The sequence below is a fragment of the Gigantopelta aegis genome, chromosome 8, assembly GCF_016097555.1.
Source record: "Gigantopelta aegis isolate Gae_Host chromosome 8, Gae_host_genome, whole genome shotgun sequence".
Classification (NCBI taxonomy): Eukaryota; Metazoa; Mollusca; class Gastropoda; order Neomphalida; family Peltospiridae; genus Gigantopelta; species Gigantopelta aegis.
In genome coordinates, this window is record NC_054706.1 from 13,824,412 (window position 1) to 13,847,931 (window position 23,520).

Consider the following 23,520-nt stretch of genomic DNA (forward strand, 5'->3'; position numbering starts at 1 on the left):
TTGTGACGTCATTTAAGTTTACGTGTGACGTAGATCACTTGCTGACCCAAATCGTAGAAAAATAACGTACAGTGAACAGTGTTGGTATCTGACTCGCTTTCGCTCATCAGATACCAAAACAGTTCACTCGTTTCATAAATATGATGTGACAGGCAAGTTCGTTTAGTATTCTATATATATATGTATGTATATTATATAGATATATATATTATATATATATATATATATATATATATATATATTATATATATATATATATATATATATATATATATATATATAAATATATATATATATATATATAATACTAAACGAGCTTGCCTGTCATACTATTTTTATGAAACGAGTGAACAGTTTTCACGAGTTTCATAAAAATGGTATGACAGGCAAGCTAGTTTGGAATTTTATTTATTACAAACCAACTGCAAACAAGCCGCAACGCAGAAGTAAGCAGATGCCGAGACCTACTACACGTTATTTTTTATGAACTGGGTCAGGAAGTGATCTACGTCACGCTCATGTCACGCTGCCCAATATTATACTAGTTAGATATGAGTGATTGTTATGACATGAGCAATATCTTACACTGGTGTTTTATATATATATATATATATATATATATATATATATATATACTGACACACAATGAAAACGCAAAAACAACTTTTCATTGCAAATAACGACAAACTATTTATAAATTGATGGATATGTAATGACATTAATGACTGCTGGTATTCATGAGATACATTTACATGGAAACATGGCCAGTTATCATCAGTAATCGAGTTTTCATTCTTAATCGAAAAGTTCAAACCCGCCACCCCCCCCCCCCCCCCCCCCCCCCCACCACACCCCATATCAAGGTCAGTATCTGGTGTGTCCACCATTGGCCCGTGAGCGTGCGTGAAGACGACGGGGAAAGGATTGGCACAAACATCTCAAATAAGCCACAGTAATGTTCCTCCACTCCTCCTGCAACGCCTGTACAAGCTCAGGGACGTTACGCGTTGGTGGCTGGCGGTGACGTACACGACGTCCTAACGTATCCCACATGTTTTCAGTTGGGTTCAAATCCGGTGAAACGGCGGGCCAGTTCATAACGGTGATACCGGCTTGTTGCAGGAATGCCTGGGTAATGCTTGCAGTATGTGGACGGGCATTGTCTTGTTGAAACAGAAGGGGACCTCCTGGTCTTCGGTGACGGCGCAAAAGTGGCTGGAGAACTGGTCTTAGAATAACGTCAACATAACGCTGGGCTGTAAGGACATCGTGGAGATCACTCCTGAAATCACAGTTGAATGCTCCCCATACCATCAGACAACCGGCGCCAAACCGATCACGTTCTCTCACACATCCGTCAGCGTACCGTTCATGGAGTCTCCTGTATACACGTGCTCTTCCATCGGCAAAGGAGAGAGAGAAACGGGACTCATCTGAGAAAACAATACTCCGGTAAAAGGCTGGTGGATGATTACCATTCTGGAGAGCAAACTGTAGTCTCGCAGCACAATGTCGCGGTGTCATGATGTTACCGTTGTACGGGCGTCTGCATCTGAATCCAGCCGTTCTGAGTCGACGGATGACCGTCATCGGATGGATATGCCTTCCATGACGTCCTATCGTGTTGCTTGCTGTCATCGTCGTAGTTCTGAACCGGTCACGGAGGTGGTGTCGTCGAATCTGCCGATCTTGGCGTGGGGTCGTAACGGAACGTTGACCAGGTCGAGGTCGATCACGGACACTCCCGGTCTGTTGATGACGTTCAACAAGTCGTCCAATAGTTGATGGATGGACTCTGAAGGTCCTAGCAACTTGGCTTTTCGAAGAACCCCCTTGAACCATGCTCGCTCCCTTTGTTCTTCTCCGAGTCGTGGCATTCTTAATGTGACGAGGAATATGACACCGTTACGTGACTTTTATGTGTCCACATACTGGCATTTCACGTGCATGGCATGCAGCATGATTGAGCATGTAGTGAACGCATTTCACACCATTTTGTGTGTTTCTGCTATTGTATGTGTAACGAGAACAAAAACAGGATTAAAACCCAGACAAAAATACCAATCAATATACATACATACATATATATATATATATATATATATATATATATATATATACATACATAGATACATACATACATACATACATACATATACATACATATATATACATATACATCTATATACATCTATATGGATCTATATGTGTGTGTGTGTGTGTGTGTGTGTGTGTGTGGCTATATCTATCTATTTAGTCTAGACTAAACGCTTTATAACCTGCCATTTTGCACTTGGTGTTTATAAATATTATATTTACTGGGTCGACATTTCTGCTGGTAGCCAATAAGTCCTCGGGTGCATCATTAACCCCTTTGCAATTTAAAAACTGCTGGATATAAACACTAAAATGTTAAATTAGTTTAGAACTGAGTGTTTGATAGTACGTATTCTTAACTACCGGTTACGGGGGGTTCTATTTTTGTAGAAGCTACTTAGGTCGAGTGGATAGGACGATGGATTGTCAAATTCAATGCGAATCGGTGCAGTAGGTTCGAAACCTGCCAATTGTCACTTGGTATTTCTAAATATTGATATCTCAAGTAGTAGAAATTGTTCTTGGGCATAATGTCACCAATAACTATTGTGTTTATTCCTAACCACCGATTCCTCCATCTTGTTTGGTTTGGTCCCATCAATATTGAGATAATGAAGCTTCACTGTATACATGTATACATGTCTCCCTCCTGTTACAAACTTCGCCCTCTCAAAAGTGTGAGAGAGAAGTGACTTCGCTCTATGATTTTACCCTCGCGTGAAGCCTACATGTATATATGATATTTATTATGTACAGGGTTTAAAATCACCATTAATAAAAACAACGTAAAAGTACACGTGTGATAAAACCTTCTCCAGTCTTAGCGTCCTGTATGTGAAATTTGTATTTGCATTTTATATTTCATTAATAAAGTAACGTTCATTGCAATTTTATTTTATTTTGTCATTAGATGTAATTTTATTATAAAGGGAAGGAGACGTCGCTTAACAAAAAGTATTCATTTTTTATAATGATTTGATTTTGTTGTCTCTTTCTAATTACGTTTAAACGTTTTGACATAATCCTTGTTATTCATTATTTTAAAAAATAATATGGATAATAAAGAAAATATTACACTCGCTTGTGGGTAATACTCATTTAACGAAATTTGTGTCAGGATTATCGGCTTACCCTCATTCTCGCTTGGGCAATACAAGAATCCGGACACTCTTTTCGTAAACTCAGTACAACACACAAGCTTGTTTAACAATCGCTGTATGTCACAAACAACTGAATGTTTTCTTCCTCAGAAATATGTAACCGACAGGGATGTTGGAATAAACAAGGTACACAAATATAGCATGCCTCTACCAATGGTGCCAGACCAGCAGCTTGTGAAGACGTTTGACGTGAATAAATACAAGGAGCCGTTTCTTTTGAACGAAAACGGTACTCTGAAGACCAATATGAAGTTTGGCCAAGACATGGTGGGCTTTCTGAACAGCACAGTGTATGTGAATGATAGTGCCGGAGCCGACAAGACGCAAGTGAAGGTATTTTGTGATGACTAACACTTGCTTTTTCCTAAATTTGATAATCACATTTTGATCAGGGCAGTAGTAGAAGGAACAATGAAAATAGAATCAGGGTACAGTGATGTAGGGTAGTCGTTGGGTTGACACAATGGGCATGTTTTCTTTTAAGTATGTAACTAAAACTCTGTTCTGGTGCAGGGAACATGTTCTTGAAAGATTCAGAGAAACAAGAATTCGCTCATGTACGCAGTTTCAAAAAAATAGTTTAACAACACCACTGGAGCACATTGATAATTAATCATCAGCAATTAGATGTCAAACATTTGGTAATTCTGACACATAGTCATCAGAAGAAACCCGCTATATGTTCCATAATGCAGCAAGGGATCTTTTTATATGCACCTTCTCACAGACAGTATAGCACATACCTTTGATGTACCAGTCGTGGTGCACTGGCTGGAACGAGAAAACGCAGTTTCAAATTCACACAAAACAGGCATGGAATGGGGCAACTGTGACCTTGTCTCCAATAGGTACGACCCTGGTGTCTATAAACACATTGTAAATATGGTGTTCGTTTTGTCTGGGCTTCTATGTAATAAGAGGGATATACATTTACATTTGTGTAATAAAATTATAGTTTAGTACAAGTATCTCATGGATATATATATATTGTATCAAGAAACCATTATGGATACAAATAATGTCTTTGAACTTTGGATTTTTTAAAAATTATTGTATAAGAGTTTGATGGTTTGAACAAGAAAACAAGGGAGAATGAAGAAAACTGATAAGAGGAGGGGACGGACACTAAACGAAAACACTGAAAAGGGGGTACTGGGCAGTAAACAGAACTGAAATTAGTTAACTTCTAGATAACTTGATGGTTGTGTATAGTAATTTAATCTTCTTTTTTTTTCAGATCTACATCGTTGCCGACTACCAAGTACTGAAGTTGACATTCAATCAAGCTCCCGACGATTTATATAACATGAAGCATAACATTATAAAGTCAGTGTGCATCAAATGTGTGTTAGTACATAGAGCTGAACGTGATTGTATTCTGGAATCTAACATGGCAGTTTTAGAATTAGCATTCAACTAATAGTATATTTTAGCCAAAATCTCGGATCGTGGGACTGTGCAGACTGTTATAATATCTCAAAATATACACTAAGAGCATCTGCGATTCATTAATATATTGAAGCATCTTAAGATCCAAATGAACAGCTTGCAGTTTCCCGCAGTTAATATTAATATTAGTAATATCTACCCCATACTTCCCCAAGTTCAAAATTGTCACCAATGTGTTAGACTTTAGGGTGTCTTGTGCACTGCAGTAGTAATAGGTTTCAAATTGTCGTTTGTTCTGTTAAGATACTGGATAACAGAGCAAACTTCACAGAATCAAAGACAAAAAAAGGTGTTTCTAAATTTGGAATAGGCAAACAAGAGAATCGATTCTATTAAGCTTGGCAATATACATAGAAGTAAATCATTCTCCCAAAATGGTCCACCTTATCTCAAATTCCAAGAACTAAACTATACCATCAAAAATGTTCAGTTATATACGCTTTTCGCAGAACTTTGACTTGAGCAGTCATGACATTTCATACACTGTCTGTGTCTGTAAATGTTCATCAGTCTGCCATCAGCCAACATGACATATCATAATAGGTGATCTTTCAATCATTGAAAATCGCAATCTTCGGCAGGTATTACAGTATGGTCATGAATCTGTCATTCGCATATTTGGCTAGAACTAAAAATCCGGAAATATGTCAATTCGTCTTCTGTACTGGATTAAAAAAGAACTGTGTAAGAGTCCGTGCAAGAGAAGATACACCGCGATGTCCAGCGAACGCACCATCAAATCCGTGTCTCAAAGAAATACCATTATTCTGATTACTATCAAGGATGGCCATTCTATATATTGCCAAAAAGTCTTCGAGACAGGTGATATTAATCACTCTGTACTCTATACAAACTGTAGTTTCTTGAATGGAAATCACACCTATATTATTATTAGAATTAATTTTTAAAAATTTATTCCGACCCAATGGGAGCGAAGGCCCCTGGCGTTCCACTGAAGTACCGTAAGGCCTTTAAATTGATTTATTATATTTTGTTTATTATTATTATCATTATTGTTTATTTTACTATTATTATTATTATTATAAACTTTAGGCCTTATACCCATAATTAAGACGAAACAATACTGGTTAAATTTAATTTATTTATTATAAATAATTTGTAATATTAATTTTTTTTCTCTACCAATTTAATTAATTTTCTTTCTTTGTACCAGGCAACGTTTCTATTTTGGACAGAAGCAATATATAGTTTGATAGCAAAATGTTTATTCAGTACCTCACAGGCTGCATTGGTGGCGCACTCAATATTGGCTGAAGTAAATTTCTATTGGGGAACTTTTTTTATTGTTCCAATAAAGGCCAGAAATAATTCTTAATAAATCCAGAGCAGAAATGAGTTGGTTAGGGTTTGAAACAGTTGTATGTCCTCTTGGTTAACTATAGGAGTAACCACTGTAGGGGGGGGGGGGGGGGGGGGGGGTCTTTGGGGAGTTGATGTAGAATGGGAAGCCAAGTAAATGGGGACGGGAGTGCAGAGACCATCCTGGGACCCCTCCGTCAGGACCAACATGCGTACAGCTCTAATATGCTCCGGGCACTCCCAGTTTTTTTTTCCAATTGTGTACATTCATATTTTATAAGAATGGTTTCAAGCGATTTCAGATTTTATTTTTTAAAAAAACATATGTATATATTCCATCTGCTCAGTTGGCATCTCTTTTGGAGAACATATATTTTATCCAAATGTAAGCCCTGGTATAAAAACAAAAAGTAACATTTTGATCACAAAAGCAACCTAAACTAACTTTAGATGCTTCTATTTATTACCTTCCCAATATGAACAAACATATATATCGTAGTCCACATCAAATTAATGTCAAGTTAAATACCTGTACCTGTGCACATTTGCTATTTTCTAAATATTAACCGGCCTCGGTGGCGCAGTGGTTAAGCCATCGGACTACAGGCTGGTAGGTACAGGGTTCGCAGCCCGGTACCGGCTCCAACCCAGAGCGAGTTCTTAAGGGCTCAATGAGTAGGTGTAAGGCCACTACACCCTCTTCTCTCTCACTAACCACTAACCAACTAACAACTAACCCACTGTCCTGGACAGACAGCCCAGATAGCTGAGGGATGTGCCCAGGACAGCGTGTTTGAACCTTAATTGGATATAAGCACGAAAATAAGTTGAAATCAACCAATCCGAGTATTATACGAGGGAAATTACAACGGGAGAGCACTCCAAACATCTGAATTGAATTTGAGTTAATGGACATAAAATACAAAATAAAAGGCTGGTTTCCATACAATTTGTAACGGTCGCTACCTGATGTAGATCGATGTAGACCAAAGAAACACTTTATGGCAAGTTGAAAGCAGCGGTGTGTTAAGGAGGCCGAGCGCTCACACATAATTTGACTGGTACCATCAGCTTCTATCATATCACATTTATCTCACGTTAAGTGCAAAAACAATTTAGTGGGCGACCGCGATCACTTACCTTCCTGCAGATTTTTCTCAGTCTGCATCAATGTATGTCTCTTAATGATAGTTTAAAATCCAGGCTTAAGTGGCTGTCACATGTAGCTGATGTAGCGCGAAGCTGCTAATTCTGCTGGTTGCCGTACATGCAGTTATTGTTTTTTTCACCTCATGTTACAGGCAACTCGACACAGAGATGGGATTAGAGTTTGTCATTAATGACGAAATTGCATCGAGTAAGGATAAAGATGGAAACGTGAAGAAATACCAGTAAGTTTGCTGATATTTTTCTTATGTTTCAACTTTTATTTATTTATTTTCTTCAATATTTTGTTCATCAGATTTAAGCTAAAACTGAGTTTATAATACGAAAATTAATTGACATGTAGAAATTTTTTAATGTGAAATGTAGTGTCATTTAGTGTTGTCCCTAGCTTGTTTTAGCATGGTGCAGCACCATGCCTCAGTAGTCTAGCACCGTCTTGCCTTAATCAGCACCATGCTGCCCTGAGATTAAACAAGCCTTTTTTCACTAATTAATTCTAAAATTGCCTTTCTAAAACACCTCAAAAAGTATTATTAATTAATAAAATATGCCTTTTATATCTTTTGCCATTCATTTATTAAAGCAAGCACATAAATTACATTAAAGTTTATTTCAATTAATTTTTGAGTATTTTTAATGAAAAACAAGTGCCCGAAAATGGTGAAAATGCCCCAAAAGTGTTTGATCGACCATGCCTTGCCAAATTTCTAGAGAAATCACTATGCCATTGTTAATATTTTGTTATGAAAATATGTGTTTAACTCTGACATGACGTTGGTCAGTTGAGCTTTCTAAATTCCGATTTGTTTGGCGTCCATAAACTTTTCCTTTGGACTTTCGTATCCTACAGTTGGGTTTCATTGGTACAATGAATGTCAACTTGGTGCAATGATCTTCTGGGGCATTATCCACAAACTAATAGAGAGATATTTTAGGACATTTTGAACATTTGAATTTTTATTAATTCTAAAATAAATTTTAAAATGAAAATATGAAAGTCTATATTCTCCTAGCCTTTTGATCGAACAATTCTGAAACTTTGTATTATGTTTCTCTGGGACTGTCTTCGCATACTAATAGAGAAATAGTTTGTATATTTTGAATTTGTAATTTTTTAAATTAACTTTAAAATTTTTAAATATAAACTTAGATGTCTATCATCTTGAGTTTTGATTAGAGTTCTGAAATTTCGTATATGTATGTTCAGGGGTAGTCTTCGAACATGTTTTTAATTCCTGAATTTTTACTAAAATGTTATGGATTTTTATTTCAAACTGAATCTTTGAAAGTCAAACTTGTCCTATAGTTTTGAATGGATTATAGTTATAAAAACTTGGTACTGTGATTCTCTAGGGCAGTATTCACAAACTACTTGAGAGGTATCCTGTAAATTTTGAATTTGTGAATTTTATTTAATTTAACCATATTAAGTAGAAATTTATCACTGAAAATGTAAACAATCTATCTTCTCCTACAGTTTTAATCGAAACGTTCTGAAACTTGGTACTATGATTATCTGGGGCAGTATTCATAAACTAATAGAGATATAATTTGGAAATTTTAATTGGGATTACATTATTAAAATTTAAATGAATATTTAACACCGCCTATTTTCAAAGATTCTTGAACTTAATACATAGATATTCCAAGGAAGTTTTTACAAATTAATGAATTATCTATCACTGACAGCACTGAAAATTAAATCGCAAAGCTCTATAGGCCAATTGACATCTTGGTTTTTTTTATCTTTTACTTTTGTAGGTCAAACCTGTTTGTGCATGCAGTTGATCCGAAAACAGAACACATATTTGATGCATCTGATGTTCGAGAGTAAGTGTGTTCTCCGGGTTCCACGTCTAGACTTATAAACGTTTTGAGCATGGATTAAAGTCATACACAACATATCGGGCCGAATTTACAAAGCCTATGTTTAATTTATACGTGTGTAACAACATCTATTAGAATGCTTAGGCAACCCCGTTTAAGAAAAACAGGCTTCGTAAAGTCAGCCCCTAGAATTTGAGTCCAGATTAAAGTTTGAGTTTGTCATAATAAACTTCAAGAGGTTCTATAATGAGAGGGGGTATCAAAAGTGTATATTCTAAATTATGAATAAGCATATATATGCATTACAGCCGATTTGAGGATAATAAAAAAATGACTAATGCTGTAGACATCTGGTTTTAAAACCAGATGCAACTTTCTACTAACATAAGATCAATGGCCTGAAAAGAACAGGTGCAAACAAGGGGATCATGTTGACAAATCATAAGAAACCCATATTATAATCATCTCTTTTCAGAGTCAGAATGTTGGACAAGAAATTAAAACAATTATGTCTGTGAAACTGTATAGTTTATGGTAGTTGTACCTCAAATTATTCGGTTGGAATCCAGTACTGTACATCCTTATATTTATGCAATTAGATATGACGTTGAGTATGTTTACGAAGAAACCCATCACGACTGACTTATCCATTCATCTTTATTCTCTCTCTCTCTCTCTCTCTCTCTCTCTCTCTCTCTCTCTCTCTCTCTCTCTCTCTCTCTCTCTCTCTCTCTCTCTCTCTCTCTCTCTCTCTCTCTCTCTCTCTCTCTGATCTATATACTTTCTCTGTCAGTTTTTTCAACGTTTGCCTTCTGAGTTATCGACACTATCATCTCAAACTCCTCCACAGGTGCATGTGCAGGTGCAGTCTCTTTGTACTTAACTGAACCCACCTGGCACCCTTGTAGCTGGTCTGATCTATGGCACTGACGAGTCTAGTAGATGGTTACAGGTGAAAGGAGAGTATAGTAGATGGTTTCAGGTGAAAGGAGAGTATTGTAGATGGTTCCAGATGGGTCTTGACAATGCATAAGTAAACAATGAACACTGCCTGAAATACTAGTAATCAGACTACGCCCACAGCTAAAAGAAGATGTGAAATGTCAGGTGCGTTTAACAAATGGTCACAAGAGACAGCACATGTTTCGAACAACTAGGGTGTCGATGTGGAAAGCAAAAATAAGTTGACAGATTGGAGTAGCTTCCAGATCAAAAGAAATAAGATAGAATACAAACGGCAGAATGAAAAAGGGATTGAATATGTACCGACTATTAGCTGTACCACTGATCTTTCTTTTTCCAGGCGAATAGACTTCCACCCAACATTGACTGGAGATCTCATTAGAATGTTTAATCTTTATCAAGTGAAGGTATGTTTAACCATCTTAACAATTATACAAATAATGATTATGTTTTGCTTAACAAAACCATTAGAGCACATTGATTTATTAATCATCGGCTATTGGATGTCAAACATATTGTCACTTTGATACAGTCATACAGAGGAAACCCGCTACAGTGTTCCATTGGTAGCAAGGGATCTTTCATATGCACTATACCACAGACAGAATAGCACATACCACGGCCTTTGAATAATTAAGAGTGCATATACTTGGCAGTCATCTATGTGGCAATGCAAGAGGGATCACATCTACAGTAAAGGATCTCCTCGGAAGTGACTGCTTCCAGTTGATGAGGTACTAGATAGATTCATGGAATCATCTACTAGTTTGCCAAATGCCCATTCGACGTTGCATTGTCCAGAGATAGGGCTCAGTATTACTGTCAAAGGCTTCTCCAGATGTAGTTATTAAGCTATCTTTGATTGTGTTTTTCCATAGACAGGATAGGCATATGGCACTGGCAGATAATTTCCATTATGTTTATAATACACTCGACTTTGACGGGTCGAATTATGATATAACGTTGTCCGTCCATACGTACTTACGTCCCTCCGTCTATATTGTTTCCAGGGCATCTCTTTGGTAACAGTTCATTAAACCTGGTATGTGAATACAACTTTGGATGTCGGTGTGTCTCAACCCATAGCTAGGTTATCGCGACCTACGTTTCACGCATTACTGTATATAAAAGAAAATCCTTGCCCTAGCCATATCGTATTTCCTTATCAATTGATATAGGATCATCAAGCCTTGAATGCAAGTACAACTTGGGATAGCAGTGTGTCGTGTACTTAAATAAGTCATCACGACCTACTTTTCACACATTACTGCACATTAAAGTGAATCCTTGTTTGGGCCATATCTTCCTGATCATTTCATTTAGTCTGAATGACAAAACCGAATACTGTAATCAAAATCATATCTGTGCACCACGCAGAGTCCAAGAGATGTTTACAGCAAAGCCGCGATCGCTTCCACGATTCTTTACCAAGTGCTCATCCCTGGGAGGCCTGACATTCCTAAAGCACATTCAGTTAATGCATGTGCTTATCCTTAAAACTCTTGACATAACAGGCGTATGGTGTACCTCACTGGCAATTGTGTCGACAGCCCATCTTCTTTATCATTAACACCTAACCATTGTGGTTTCAAACTGGAATGTTTCTCAGTGATAGTCTGCTTGCCAATGAGAAAGTAGCTAGATCGTGATTCACTATATAATGTATTATCCGTCCTACACAAAATATCTTTAAGTACTATGATGACTATTTAATTTGATACTGGTAAACGTAAACAATGAAGTTGTTAGTATGTCTATATGTTAAAAATAAACCAGTGTCGTTCTAATGCATGTGTTATTTCGTTTTCAATTATCTTGCAGGAGGATGTTGAGGATAAACCAGCCATGAACATTATGGAACGTTTGCAGTACATACTTGGTGGCATAATAGGTTTCCTGGCGCTTGTTGTCCTAATTGTAGCCTTCTTTTTCTTCAACAGCATTAGCAAGTATGGACATATGTACCTGTCAGTAACCATTTGCACTGTCATGATGTTGAATTATTAATGAAACTGATTCACGTTTACCACTAAGGTGCACTGTCATGATGATGAATTATTAATGAAACTGATTCACGTTTACCACTAAGGTGCACTGTCATGATGTTGAATTATTAATGAAACTGATTCACGTTTACCACTAAGGTGCACTGTCATGATGTTGAATTATTAATGAAACTGATTCACGTTTACCACTAAGGTGCACTGTCATGATGTTGAATTATTAATGAAAATGAAACCACTAAGGTGACTGTCATCACGTTTACCACTAAGGTGCACTGTCATGATGTTGAATTATTAATGAAACTGATTCACGTTTACCACTAAGGTGCACTGCCTTGATATTGAATCATTAAAGTAATTCATTGAATTTTAGCACTAAGGTACACTGCCTTAATGTTGAATCATTAAAGGAATTAATACATTTTACGACTAAGGTACACTGCCTTAAATTTGACTCTTTAAAGGAATTAATTCAATGTTACCCCTAAGGTACACTGACTTGGTGTTGAATCATTAAAGAATTTAATTAATTTTTACCACTAATGTTTGCCTATCCAAAGCAGGCCAGTCGCAATCTACACGTATCATTCGCACGTGCGTATAGTATCCTTTTAGACTTTTTGGTCTGCTATATGTATATTGTTTTAAGAATTACAAAACATTTCCTTAGTGTACAATTTTTTTTATTGCTGGCGACGTGCCTGATCCAGACCCACAAATTAAACTGTCTTGATATAGAAAATAGGTTTTTGTTTTGAAAAAAAAGAAGTCTTTTTTTTTTTTTATATATAATGGTGTCGAAACATATGGGACTATTTTATTATTTTAAGACAATTGTATTACTATCCCATTTACTTTTCTTCCTTTTACAGTCGTTACTAATCTGTTGTACTCTTTTGTTTATAACTTTCACTGATTTATCCACCATGTCTTTGTGGATAACCCATTGACTTTATTTCATGGCTAGCAATATTCAGACAAACGGGCTATAGGCAATACCGGACTATAGACGATGCATTGTATAAGAATGTTTGTCTGTAGAGAACAAGGTCGATAAACTGCCTTTGTTTGGAAAAATGTTCTGGTTAGTTGGGGAATGCCCATGCAAATAAGAACTCGCAGCTTATCTGAGTCTCCGCCCATGATTGTTGTAGATGATTATCGTCTGTTGACAATGTGAGTTAAAAGTAGGTCATAATTCAGCTGTATTATATTATTGTTACAGGTACAAGCGAAAACTTAAAGCCGCGACAACCGAGGCATATGGTATGCTATTTCTTTCTTCCTTTGTCTACATACTGATTAAAACCCGTTAATTGAATACACATTGCCATGCATTTCAAACATTAAAGGTGCATTTAAAAAGTTGCATATTTCGCCAACTTAATCTATCACAAATACATGTATTTGCATCATTAACAATAAAATATAACAATTACCTCTATTGTGTAAACTGTGTTTCTCCTAAAATCGGGGCGAGACGTAGCCCAGTGGTAAAGCGCTCGCTTGATGTGCGGTTGGTTTGGGCTATTTCTCCCTCCAGCCAGTGCACCACGACTGGTACATCAAAAGCCGTGGTATGTGCTATCGTGTCTATGGGATGGTGTATATAAAAGATCCCTTGCTGCTAATCGAAAAGAGTAGCCCATGAAGTGGCGACAGCGGGTTTCCTCCCTCAGTATCTGTGTGGTCCTTAACCATATGTCCGACGTCATATAACCGTAAATACAATGTGTTGAGTGCGTCATTAAATAAAATATTTCCTTCCTCATTTAAAATCCTTGATTAACACTATATAGTACATAGAAAACCTTCGTAACATATCCATTGAAATAGCAGCAAATTCCTTGTCAGTACAAAGGTGCAATCCAAATGTAACAGTAAAAACTATGAATAATAATGAATGAAATTAGCTTGAAGTAATTCTGTGTGGGCATGTAAATCGAGGTGTAATTTTTACATTTGACAAGAAGAAAAAAATAGTTTCAATTTTTATGCAAAACTGTCTCTTTAAGCAGTAATAGTAGAATATCTTTTCTCGCAGTCAAAAAGAACAAAAAGCAAATTAAACTGAGGGCGATCGATCATGCGACTAATCACATCTCGGACGACATTACAACTTAGTTATATCTCTTTCATGACAAATTCAAATCTGTATACAAAAAGGAACAATTTCATTAAATATAGACACTGTATGCCGGTGTATGTCGCTGTAATCATGCCCGTAGGAACTATATCTGGAGTTGGGGTGGGAGTGGGTGGGGGGGGGGGGGGGGCACAGTTTCTGGCGTGATGCTGGTCACAACCATTAATGGGGAGGCACACGCCATACTTTTAATCATTATTTATCTAGATTAGGACAACAAACGTACATTTTCGTCCTCGTGTGGAGGGCACAGCCCCCGCGGTTACTACAGGTCTGCTGTAATGATACATGGATGGAGTCTAAATATTTCGTTTCATATTGTTATTTGTTTGGAGTGTATGGTTGCTTTCTTGATTTGTATTTCATTTATATTTGTTCCAGCAATGGATCCCAAGAAGCCTCTTGGCAATGGAATGTTTAATGAAACTGGATTTAGGTATGTAATGTTCAGTGTGTCTTGACCAAGGGTAGAAATGACGAAATACTTCTATTGGTGTGGGGAACTAGTAGCCTGGAAAAGTAATTAGACCTCATAAAAATCCCACTGGTTCTTCAATTATTGGTTAGAATCACGTGACAATCAGAAATGTAACATTTGTAGTCGATATTGAAAATAACAAACCTTAATATAAGCACATGCTAATCGCACTAGAATATAAATGGTTGGCCTGGAGGACTAAAGTCACTTGTACTCCACTCCAGCCAATTCTACTGGCCAGGGATGGTGGATCAGGTGTTTGATTTCATGCCTATTAAAGAGACATTGTTGCAATTTATAAGATGTTATCGACTAACAGAGACTTTCTGATGACTGTAATTACATATCAAATATATTTTTCTGCATAAAATATTAGTGGCTGTATATTAAACGTGTTTCCGATCGTTCTAATATTTGTACTAGGTTAAATTTCATTTTATTTGTTGCAAAGGATTTTTTCGTACGTACAAAATTATTCGAAGACAAAATCCAGTTTGGGCTTCTTACAAATATTAAGACGACCAGAAACACATTAAATATACAGACAATGATATTCTAAACAAGAAAATATACTTAAGATATAAGTTTTATCGTACAAATATTTTATTAGTCGGAAACATCTTACAATGCAGCAAACTCAGGAATGTCCCTTTAATTGTAATCTATTTGGTTATAGCTGTCATATATATTATAGAAAATGCTAAACGAGTGGCTGCTGGATTACCATTTAAAATTATCTGTAATAGTCCCAGCCTAAGACTTGTTAATATACATGTTGTGATTTTAATATATTTTGGGTTGGTTCTGTGTGGCCATGTTAAATAGACTGTCCAGGATTTGCTTTTTGACTAATACGGAGACTTTTTCATTATCACAATTACACGTACAATACATTATTTTCCTGCTTAAAATGTCAGTATCTGTATAGCCAATGTGTTTCTGGCCATCCTAAAAGTGTATTTGACACTCGTATAATTTCATATGTACTCAAAAATATATTAGGAATCAACAACATTTAACAGTGTTCAGTTCACAACACTTTCTGTACATTTTCAGTTATAGCTAATGTGTTAGTATTACGTGAATGCACGCAATGTGTATGTTGAAAATGCGTCGCGTTAAATACTGATTAACATTGGTTGCTATAATTTGACTAAAATGTCTTTAGTATATGTAATTCATACTGATATAAAGGTGTTTATGTTGCAGTGAAAATCCTATCTTTAATAAGGACCTTGGAGGCAAAGATTTTGAAGACAGTGGAAGGTATGTTATTTTAACTTATGTTTCACCATGATATTTTATTTATGAAATTATTAATTGTTGAAAGTGTATTTTCAAAATAAAATTCAAATTTAACAGAAAAACATAAAACTGAAAAATATGTTATTATTTTCACCCCATGGAAATTGTGTACTATAGCAGATTGTGTTTATATATAACGCTATGAAACAGCTCCTGGCAGATTGATGGCGGCTCTGACTTTCCCCCAATTCACTGGATTACATTGAAAAGGTTACCACCACCACCACCACCCCTTTACTCCTATCAGCATCATCAAGCAAACATATTGTGTGTATATATTATATTTTGCAGCATCAGTTCTCAAAACTCTCTAGACGTGAATCAGGTGGCATCTTCAGACGGCTCGGCGAATGCTATCGACGAACAGGAGATGACTATGGATTTGAATAACGATGATAATCCACGAGACATGAACTTCTCAGCAGAATCGTTTCTAAATCAAGCCCTGCGACACCACGACATGATGCAGACTACAGAGGGGCAAGATTCTCTCGGAGCAGACGGCAACACACCGAGACCCGCCATGAATCTTAAACGCTCAGATAGCGTTATGCACGAAACTTTGGAGTCTTCAGAAATATAAATGTTAAAGGAATTAATTCCTCAGAAACGATGAGGTCGTGCAGAGATTGAAAATATGTAAACTGAAGCTTGTTCATACGTTTTTAAACACGAAATTGTAATGTACTTGACTGAATGATGATTTGGAGACTTCAGAAATATTGATTTCTAATTATGTTTATACATTTATATTACAGTTGTAGAAGTTCCAAGGTAAAACGTTTCGCTTTCTATTTTGTCTTACTTCTTATTTAGGCTTTTGAAATGTGAATCCATATAACATCATTAATTATAAATAGGAATTAATAGTGTGATTTTAAAGAAAGACCATTGTGCAATATACAAGTGAAATGCTTCAGAAATACACTTAGTGCATTGAGCAACATGTTTCAGACGCCAGAATACTAAAAACCATGTCTTGACTTACCATTTTGTTAGTTATAATAATTGTTTAGCTACAGATATACAAACTCTACGTGGCAGTTGGCAGTTATTTTGTATATTAAATGCAATAAAATAGGTTTCAAACAAATTGTAGAAAACGTTGAACATGAAAATCTGATACTGTGATCGTTGTGTGAACACTATCAATAATGATGACCAACTAAGATCGTTTTAAAAGCACTTTGACCCGTTCTCAGTTTGTTGTGATGATCTTTCTTTTCTTTTTCCAAAAATGTCTTCATTCGTGTTAAAAATGTTTTTGTTATGAATGTTAATAAAATAATGAGAAATCTTCATGCAACTCAACAAATTGGTATTATTATCTGTTAATTATTCACATTTTGAGTGATGGATTGATTGAGTTGCAGTATATTATAGTTATCATAATCAAAGCAAACGAAAATCGAGGATGATAAGGTAACGAATAACTCAAATGACAAAGTATTTTAAAGGGTTATTTAGCTTTACTTATTTATTGTTCTATAATTTAAATATGATTTTAAAAACATTAAAATATTGTTATAATTCGTAAAGGAATCCAGAGCGATATGGAGGCATGGTTAGGGCGCTCCAATTTTGTGAAATTCTGGCACAATATCATTTATTTGTTTATATTATAATGAAGCATAATAATACTTTGTTAATTACATATTAACATTGTAACATTAATTATGTATGAGTGTAAACAAAGAGTATGTTATATTTTATCTTCAACTTTTCATTTGTATCATCGTGTTTAACATTATGCTGCAATAAAAGAGAAATTCGTTAACATTCTGTGTAATATTGTCATCACATACCTTGACGTAAATCAAAACTGAGATGAATGATTAATTCCCCCCCCCCCCCCCCCAACTTATATTTTCGGGATCCATTATCTTAAGCATTGATATTTAATCATTTTGTAATACCATTTTTAATTTACATTCTAATACCTCCCCCACCCTAAACGCCGATGTCTGTTACCGTTGTATCATAGGCAGCCGCGCTATCATCATAACGAATGATTTTTAGCAATGTTAACACAAGCTAGTCTTGCGAAATATGGTAACCTGTGATTTGATTTTGCTCATAAATTGAAGTCATTACACTATATTTCAATAAAATAAAACTATTGCCTTTAAGTATTATACATCAACCATCCACCGAGATACTTTCAACAGAATATTAATATAATACGTTATTTGTATTCACAAATTATAATTATACTTGAATGGTTATTAGTTTTATATTACATATTTTTTCAAATCAAACTATTGAAAATGTTTTCGTGTATCTGTATCAAAGGCGGTTAAATTATTTGAGTTGTATTCATTGTGATGAATGTAGTTTGCAACAGCACTGCAGAAATAAATTAATAATTTTATGTCATATTTTGTTGCTACAACTGGAATAGTTAAAGGGACATACCCTAGTTTTTAAACACTAACGCATATTTATTTTTACTATTATAACCGTTTTTGATAACTTAAATAATATTTTACTTAGATTTTATTGTTTAGTTTATAAATTCCATACATTCGAAGTGTTTTTGGTCATCCTGGTGTTTTTAATATTACAAAATCATTTCTCATATTTTTAAAAACGCACGTGCGTCTGAGAAGTAACAGTTATGGAGTCGAGGTTTAGTCTATTTTTAGAGGGTATTTCACCATTTCAAAGTCACAGACTCATGTTTCACTCAATTGTAACTTTATACAAATGTGTTACAGGTTTGTGGATTAACTAAACTTAGTGTTAAATTTCACGGGTTGAAACTAGGGTATGTCCCTTTAACTTCCAAGCAGCGGTGCAATATTTTGATATAGATATACACCCATCATATATGTACGTTAATATATAATATATTCTTATTGAAATTAAAAACATCTGTCATTTTATATGTCATGTATCAATAAACTGAATCGAAGTACAAGAAATATATATAAGTTATTTATATAGCCATTGCAAAATTGTGTGATCAGATATTTTATAGAATATAATTACAAAAAGTACAGTCTTTGTTGATTCATTTTTATTAAAATAATAATTATAAAATAAACATTCAACAAATCTTTGCAATGCGTGTTGATGTTATGTGTTTTCTTATTCAAACTGTTCAAGGACCCGACACTAGTTTCCGTACATTTTCTGTTTTGATTAAACATATTTATTTTGATTAACGACACAATTTAGAGCACATTTATTTATCATGGAACAATGGATGTCAAACATTTGACAATTCTGACATGTTGTCTTAGGGGAAACCCCGACATTTGTTTCATTAAAAACAGTAATTCTATTTGTTATATGCACTCTCTCACAGACAGGATAGTACCTTTACCAACCAAAACTCTATTTACATGCCTATATCTACTGAAGATTCAGGCACGTCCACCCCGATCGCTACCTCCGAAAAATGTCGGTTGTATCGATCGGCACAGTAATACCTTTGTCTCGTATACCAGTTAGAGGTACGGGGGAAACTCGGTCAGAGAATGGATCTTTCACAGGGGTTCTATCCTACGACCAAACCACCTATGGCAAACATTCTAGCGACTGAGCTGGATCCCGGCTCCCCTGTTTAATGTACACCAAAGATAACCAAAAACATTTTTGATTTATATTACAAACGTTTGTAATTTTAGACTGAAGTTGTAAGTGACGTGTAATTAACGGTACAAACAAACAACAACCCAAAAATCTGTTATATTGTCTCACAACGGGTTAGTTTCCAAGCGCCAAAAACATTTTTGATTTACAAACGTTTGTAATTTTAGACCGAAGTTGTAAGTGACATATAACTGACGGAACAAAATAATTACCAAAAAATATGTTATATTGTCTCGAAACGGGTTAGTATCCAAGCGCGTGTGCAGGGGCAGAGTTTCTCTCTTTTTAAAATATTTTTTCTGGGGAAGCATGACTCACCCCCCTCCCATAACATTCCTGCACACGCGCCGGGTATCTGTTATAACTGTGTAAAACCTTAGCGAATTTTTGCTTTAACCCACCCTATCCATATATATTGAATATGACTTAGTACGCGGGAAAAGGTAGCCGGGAAATGATTTGTCGCAAGGGAGTTTTAAGCAAGTTATCCTTGACAAAAACCTTATATGCTTAAGGAAAATACACAAGGAAAAGTTCTCTGATTTCACTGTAAGCTTGTATGTATTTACACGAGTGCAAGTAGGTGATGTGACTTCCCAAACCTGGCCTGTGCTTATGAGTCCAAAGTCGATCTCTAATGACGTCACACGCAGACAATTTGTATGGCGTTGTCATGACATTACTGTCTCAGACTATTAGATTATCGCGTCTAGACTGTTAAATGCTTTATAAGCACCAGGCCCTATCAACAGCAACCAAGTCCAAAACCTATCGTTATACGTTTTGTACTGTCGGCGTCGAAATTATATTTATTATCCACTTAGTTCAAGATATACAGGGAAATATAACACGTATAACACACGTGCCATGATGATTTCACGTTTACAACGAATGTTGTAATTTTGGGAAGTGACATCATAACATAATGCAGCTTCCCTAGTTTTAGTTCTATAATCGCTTACCTAAATGATGTCATTTCGTCATCTCCTTCTAGTTATGTTTGAATCGGTTTGACATGATCCTTGTTATTCATAAAATAATATGGATAATGTGGATAATAAAGAAATTATTAAACTCGTGTCAAGATTCATGTTTTACACTCGCTCTAGCTCGGGTAATACAATAATCCTGACACTCATTTCATAAAATCAGTACGACACACACATCTCGTATAATAATCTCTATATATATACTTCGGGTTCTAAAAGGTACTAGGATCAATCCCCGTCGGTGGACCCATTGGGCTAGTTCTCGTTGCAGCCAGTGTTCCACAACTTGTGTAACGAAGCCCGTGGTATGTACTATCCTGTTTGTGGGATGGTGCATATAAAAGATCCCTTGCTGCTAATCGAAAAGAGTAGCCCATGAAGTGGCGACAGCGAGTTTCCTCTTAGAATATATGTGGTCCTTAACCATATGTATGACGTCATATCAATGTAAATAAAATGTGTTGAGTGCGTTGTTAAATAAAACACTTCCTTCTTTCTAAAGTGTACTACGTTTCATTTGCATCAAAATGTCGATCCCCAACCGAGAGTATATCTGGAGGAATATTCGCGTGTGAAATGGGTACCTAATTGTATGTGCATCAACACTTACCCAAAGGGAGCGACGTAAAGAATTGGCAACAAGCAGTGGCGGATACAGAAAATCCATTTGGGCGGAGTGGGCAGTGACACGAGGTGGAATGCCAAGGGAACTTTGGGGGAGGTTTGGAGGGGGATCGTAAAAAAAAAAAATTAATATATAATAAAATTATAACTATCGCAAAATGTAGGAGGCGGGCCCCTGCCTTCCCCTCTATCCATCCCCCCACCCCACCCCACCCACCCCCCTCCTCAGATCCGCCTCTGACAAGTTACTAATTAGATTAACATCATAGCCATTGTAAATTATCTACCTTTACGACAGAGGAAGCCGCCTGTCGCGACTCCACAAGCTATGTTTACAATCAATCAACTTACTCAAAGCCTTTTGATATTCAATCAGTTCTCGAGGGAGATCGCAATCACGTTAAAATCATACCACGTTAAATATTAATCACCTATGTGTACAACGTGCTCCACATAATAATGTTCGATTCTTGCAGAATATCGTCCGCCGACTTGGCTATAATGTAATAAAATATGATGTGTGTTCTTCGCGATCGTATATATGCTGCGGTAGACGATTTCAAAATGCAGTACATTGCAATATAATAATCTCTCTGCGGTTTGATTCCCAGTCTGAACCACTGATCCATGGCAGATACGTCAAAGGTGTGGAATGTGATGCTTATACGTGCGAAAATGTGCATGCGCACTGGGTTTCAGGTGGCGCGATTACTATATATATATATATATATATATATATATATAGAGAGAGAGAGAGAGAGAGAGAGAGAGAGAGAGAGAGTCACACACACACACACACACACACACACACACACACACACACACGAACAAACAAAGGGTCCACGGGAATAACCTATGATTTCCAAACAGATAGTATTATTATAACGGTCGTGTATGTTAAGGTCACAATAACACACTAATTAAAAAACGTATAGTTGTGGTAGGCAATTAAAAAACGTATAGTTGTGGTAGGCAATTAAAAAACGTATAGTTGTGGTAGGTAATTAAAAAACGTATAGTTGTGGTAGGCAATTAAAAGTAGTTGGTAAATTTAGCTATCTTAGGCATAAAATGTAATATTCCACGATTGCAGAGTTGATAACGTTAAAACAAATTCAAAAATATCATCTTACTAAAACATTTTATCACAGGTTATTCCCATGAACCCTTCACACACACACACACACACACAGACACAGACACACACACACACACACACACACACACACAGACACAGACACACACACACACACAGACACACAGACACACACACACACACACAAACACACACACACACAAACACAAACACACACACACACACACATACACACACAGACACACACACACATACACACACACAGACAGCCACACAGACAGCCACACACACACACACGCACAGCCACACACAGACACACACACACGCACACACACATACACATACACACACACAGACAGCCACACACACACACACACATACACACACACAGACACACACACACACGCACGCACACATACACACACACAGACAGCCACACACACACACACACACACACACACAGCCACACACAGACAGCCACACACAGACAGCCACACACAGACACACACACACACACATACACACACACACATACACACGCACACAGACACACGCACACATACACACACACAGACAGACACACACATACACACACACCGTACCCTGATCAAAATCATGGGGGGGGGGGGGCACTACCTTTTATAAACAAATGAAACACTATACAAATTAAACCCTGAGATGTGTATTCTATTTTCTGGAGTAAAACAAAAAGTGAAATTCTCAGGGGGCATCTGCCTCCCTCTCCCCCCACCCCTGTGGGTACGGCCCTGCACACACTGTTTATTTAATGCTTTGGATTACGACACATACACATGTAAACAAGGAAACGGCTTTGTTGATTGTCTCATTGCTGCCGTCGACGTGGTGGTTCTCTCCCTTCGTGCAGAAGGCCTTCAGCGTTCATTTAAGATCATTGAACGTTATTGCGACTTGGAAACAAAAATAATTAAATTCAATCTTAACTGTAAAACAAGCAATGGCTGTTTTCTAATTAACGCTAAGCGGATAGAATGTGTTAATAGATATTAATATTTTTAGGAATAGTTTATCATACATCAGGCCTTACAAATTATGATTTAGTAAATATATAAAAATAAAGCGTTAAAAACAATTTCCAGCTTAAATTCTAATTTCCAGTATGCTGAGATACATGTGGGTGTGGGTAATTTTGGCATGCTTCCATCAGATAACTGTTCTGTCATGTCTGTCGTGGGCACAATCTCTGTCTTTGCCAGAGAGTTCCTTCCAAGCCAGGTTGAGGACGGAAGGACATGTTTTATTTAATGACGCACTCAACAC

General features: G+C 36.4%; 1 protein-coding gene across 1 annotated transcript in view; it reads left to right on the top strand.

Annotated features, from left to right (window-relative positions):
• LOC121379487 (protocadherin-like wing polarity protein stan) overlaps positions 1-18,432 on the top strand; it is a 34,408-nt gene extending 15,976 nt beyond the window's left edge. Inside the window, exons 12-21 of the mRNA XM_041508132.1 lie at positions 3,348-3,590; positions 4,495-4,583; positions 7,328-7,417; positions 8,955-9,023; positions 10,324-10,390; positions 11,805-11,932; positions 13,212-13,252; positions 14,514-14,568; positions 15,820-15,876; positions 16,207-18,432. Of these exons, the coding sequence (XP_041364066.1) occupies positions 3,348-3,590; positions 4,495-4,583; positions 7,328-7,417; positions 8,955-9,023; positions 10,324-10,390; positions 11,805-11,932; positions 13,212-13,252; positions 14,514-14,568; positions 15,820-15,876; positions 16,207-16,498 (1,131 nt within the window). The 3' untranslated portion in view covers positions 16,499-18,432. The remainder of the gene's footprint in view (positions 1-3,347; positions 3,591-4,494; positions 4,584-7,327; positions 7,418-8,954; positions 9,024-10,323; positions 10,391-11,804; positions 11,933-13,211; positions 13,253-14,513; positions 14,569-15,819; positions 15,877-16,206) is intronic.
• The last annotated feature ends 5,088 nt before the right edge of the window (positions 18,433-23,520 follow it).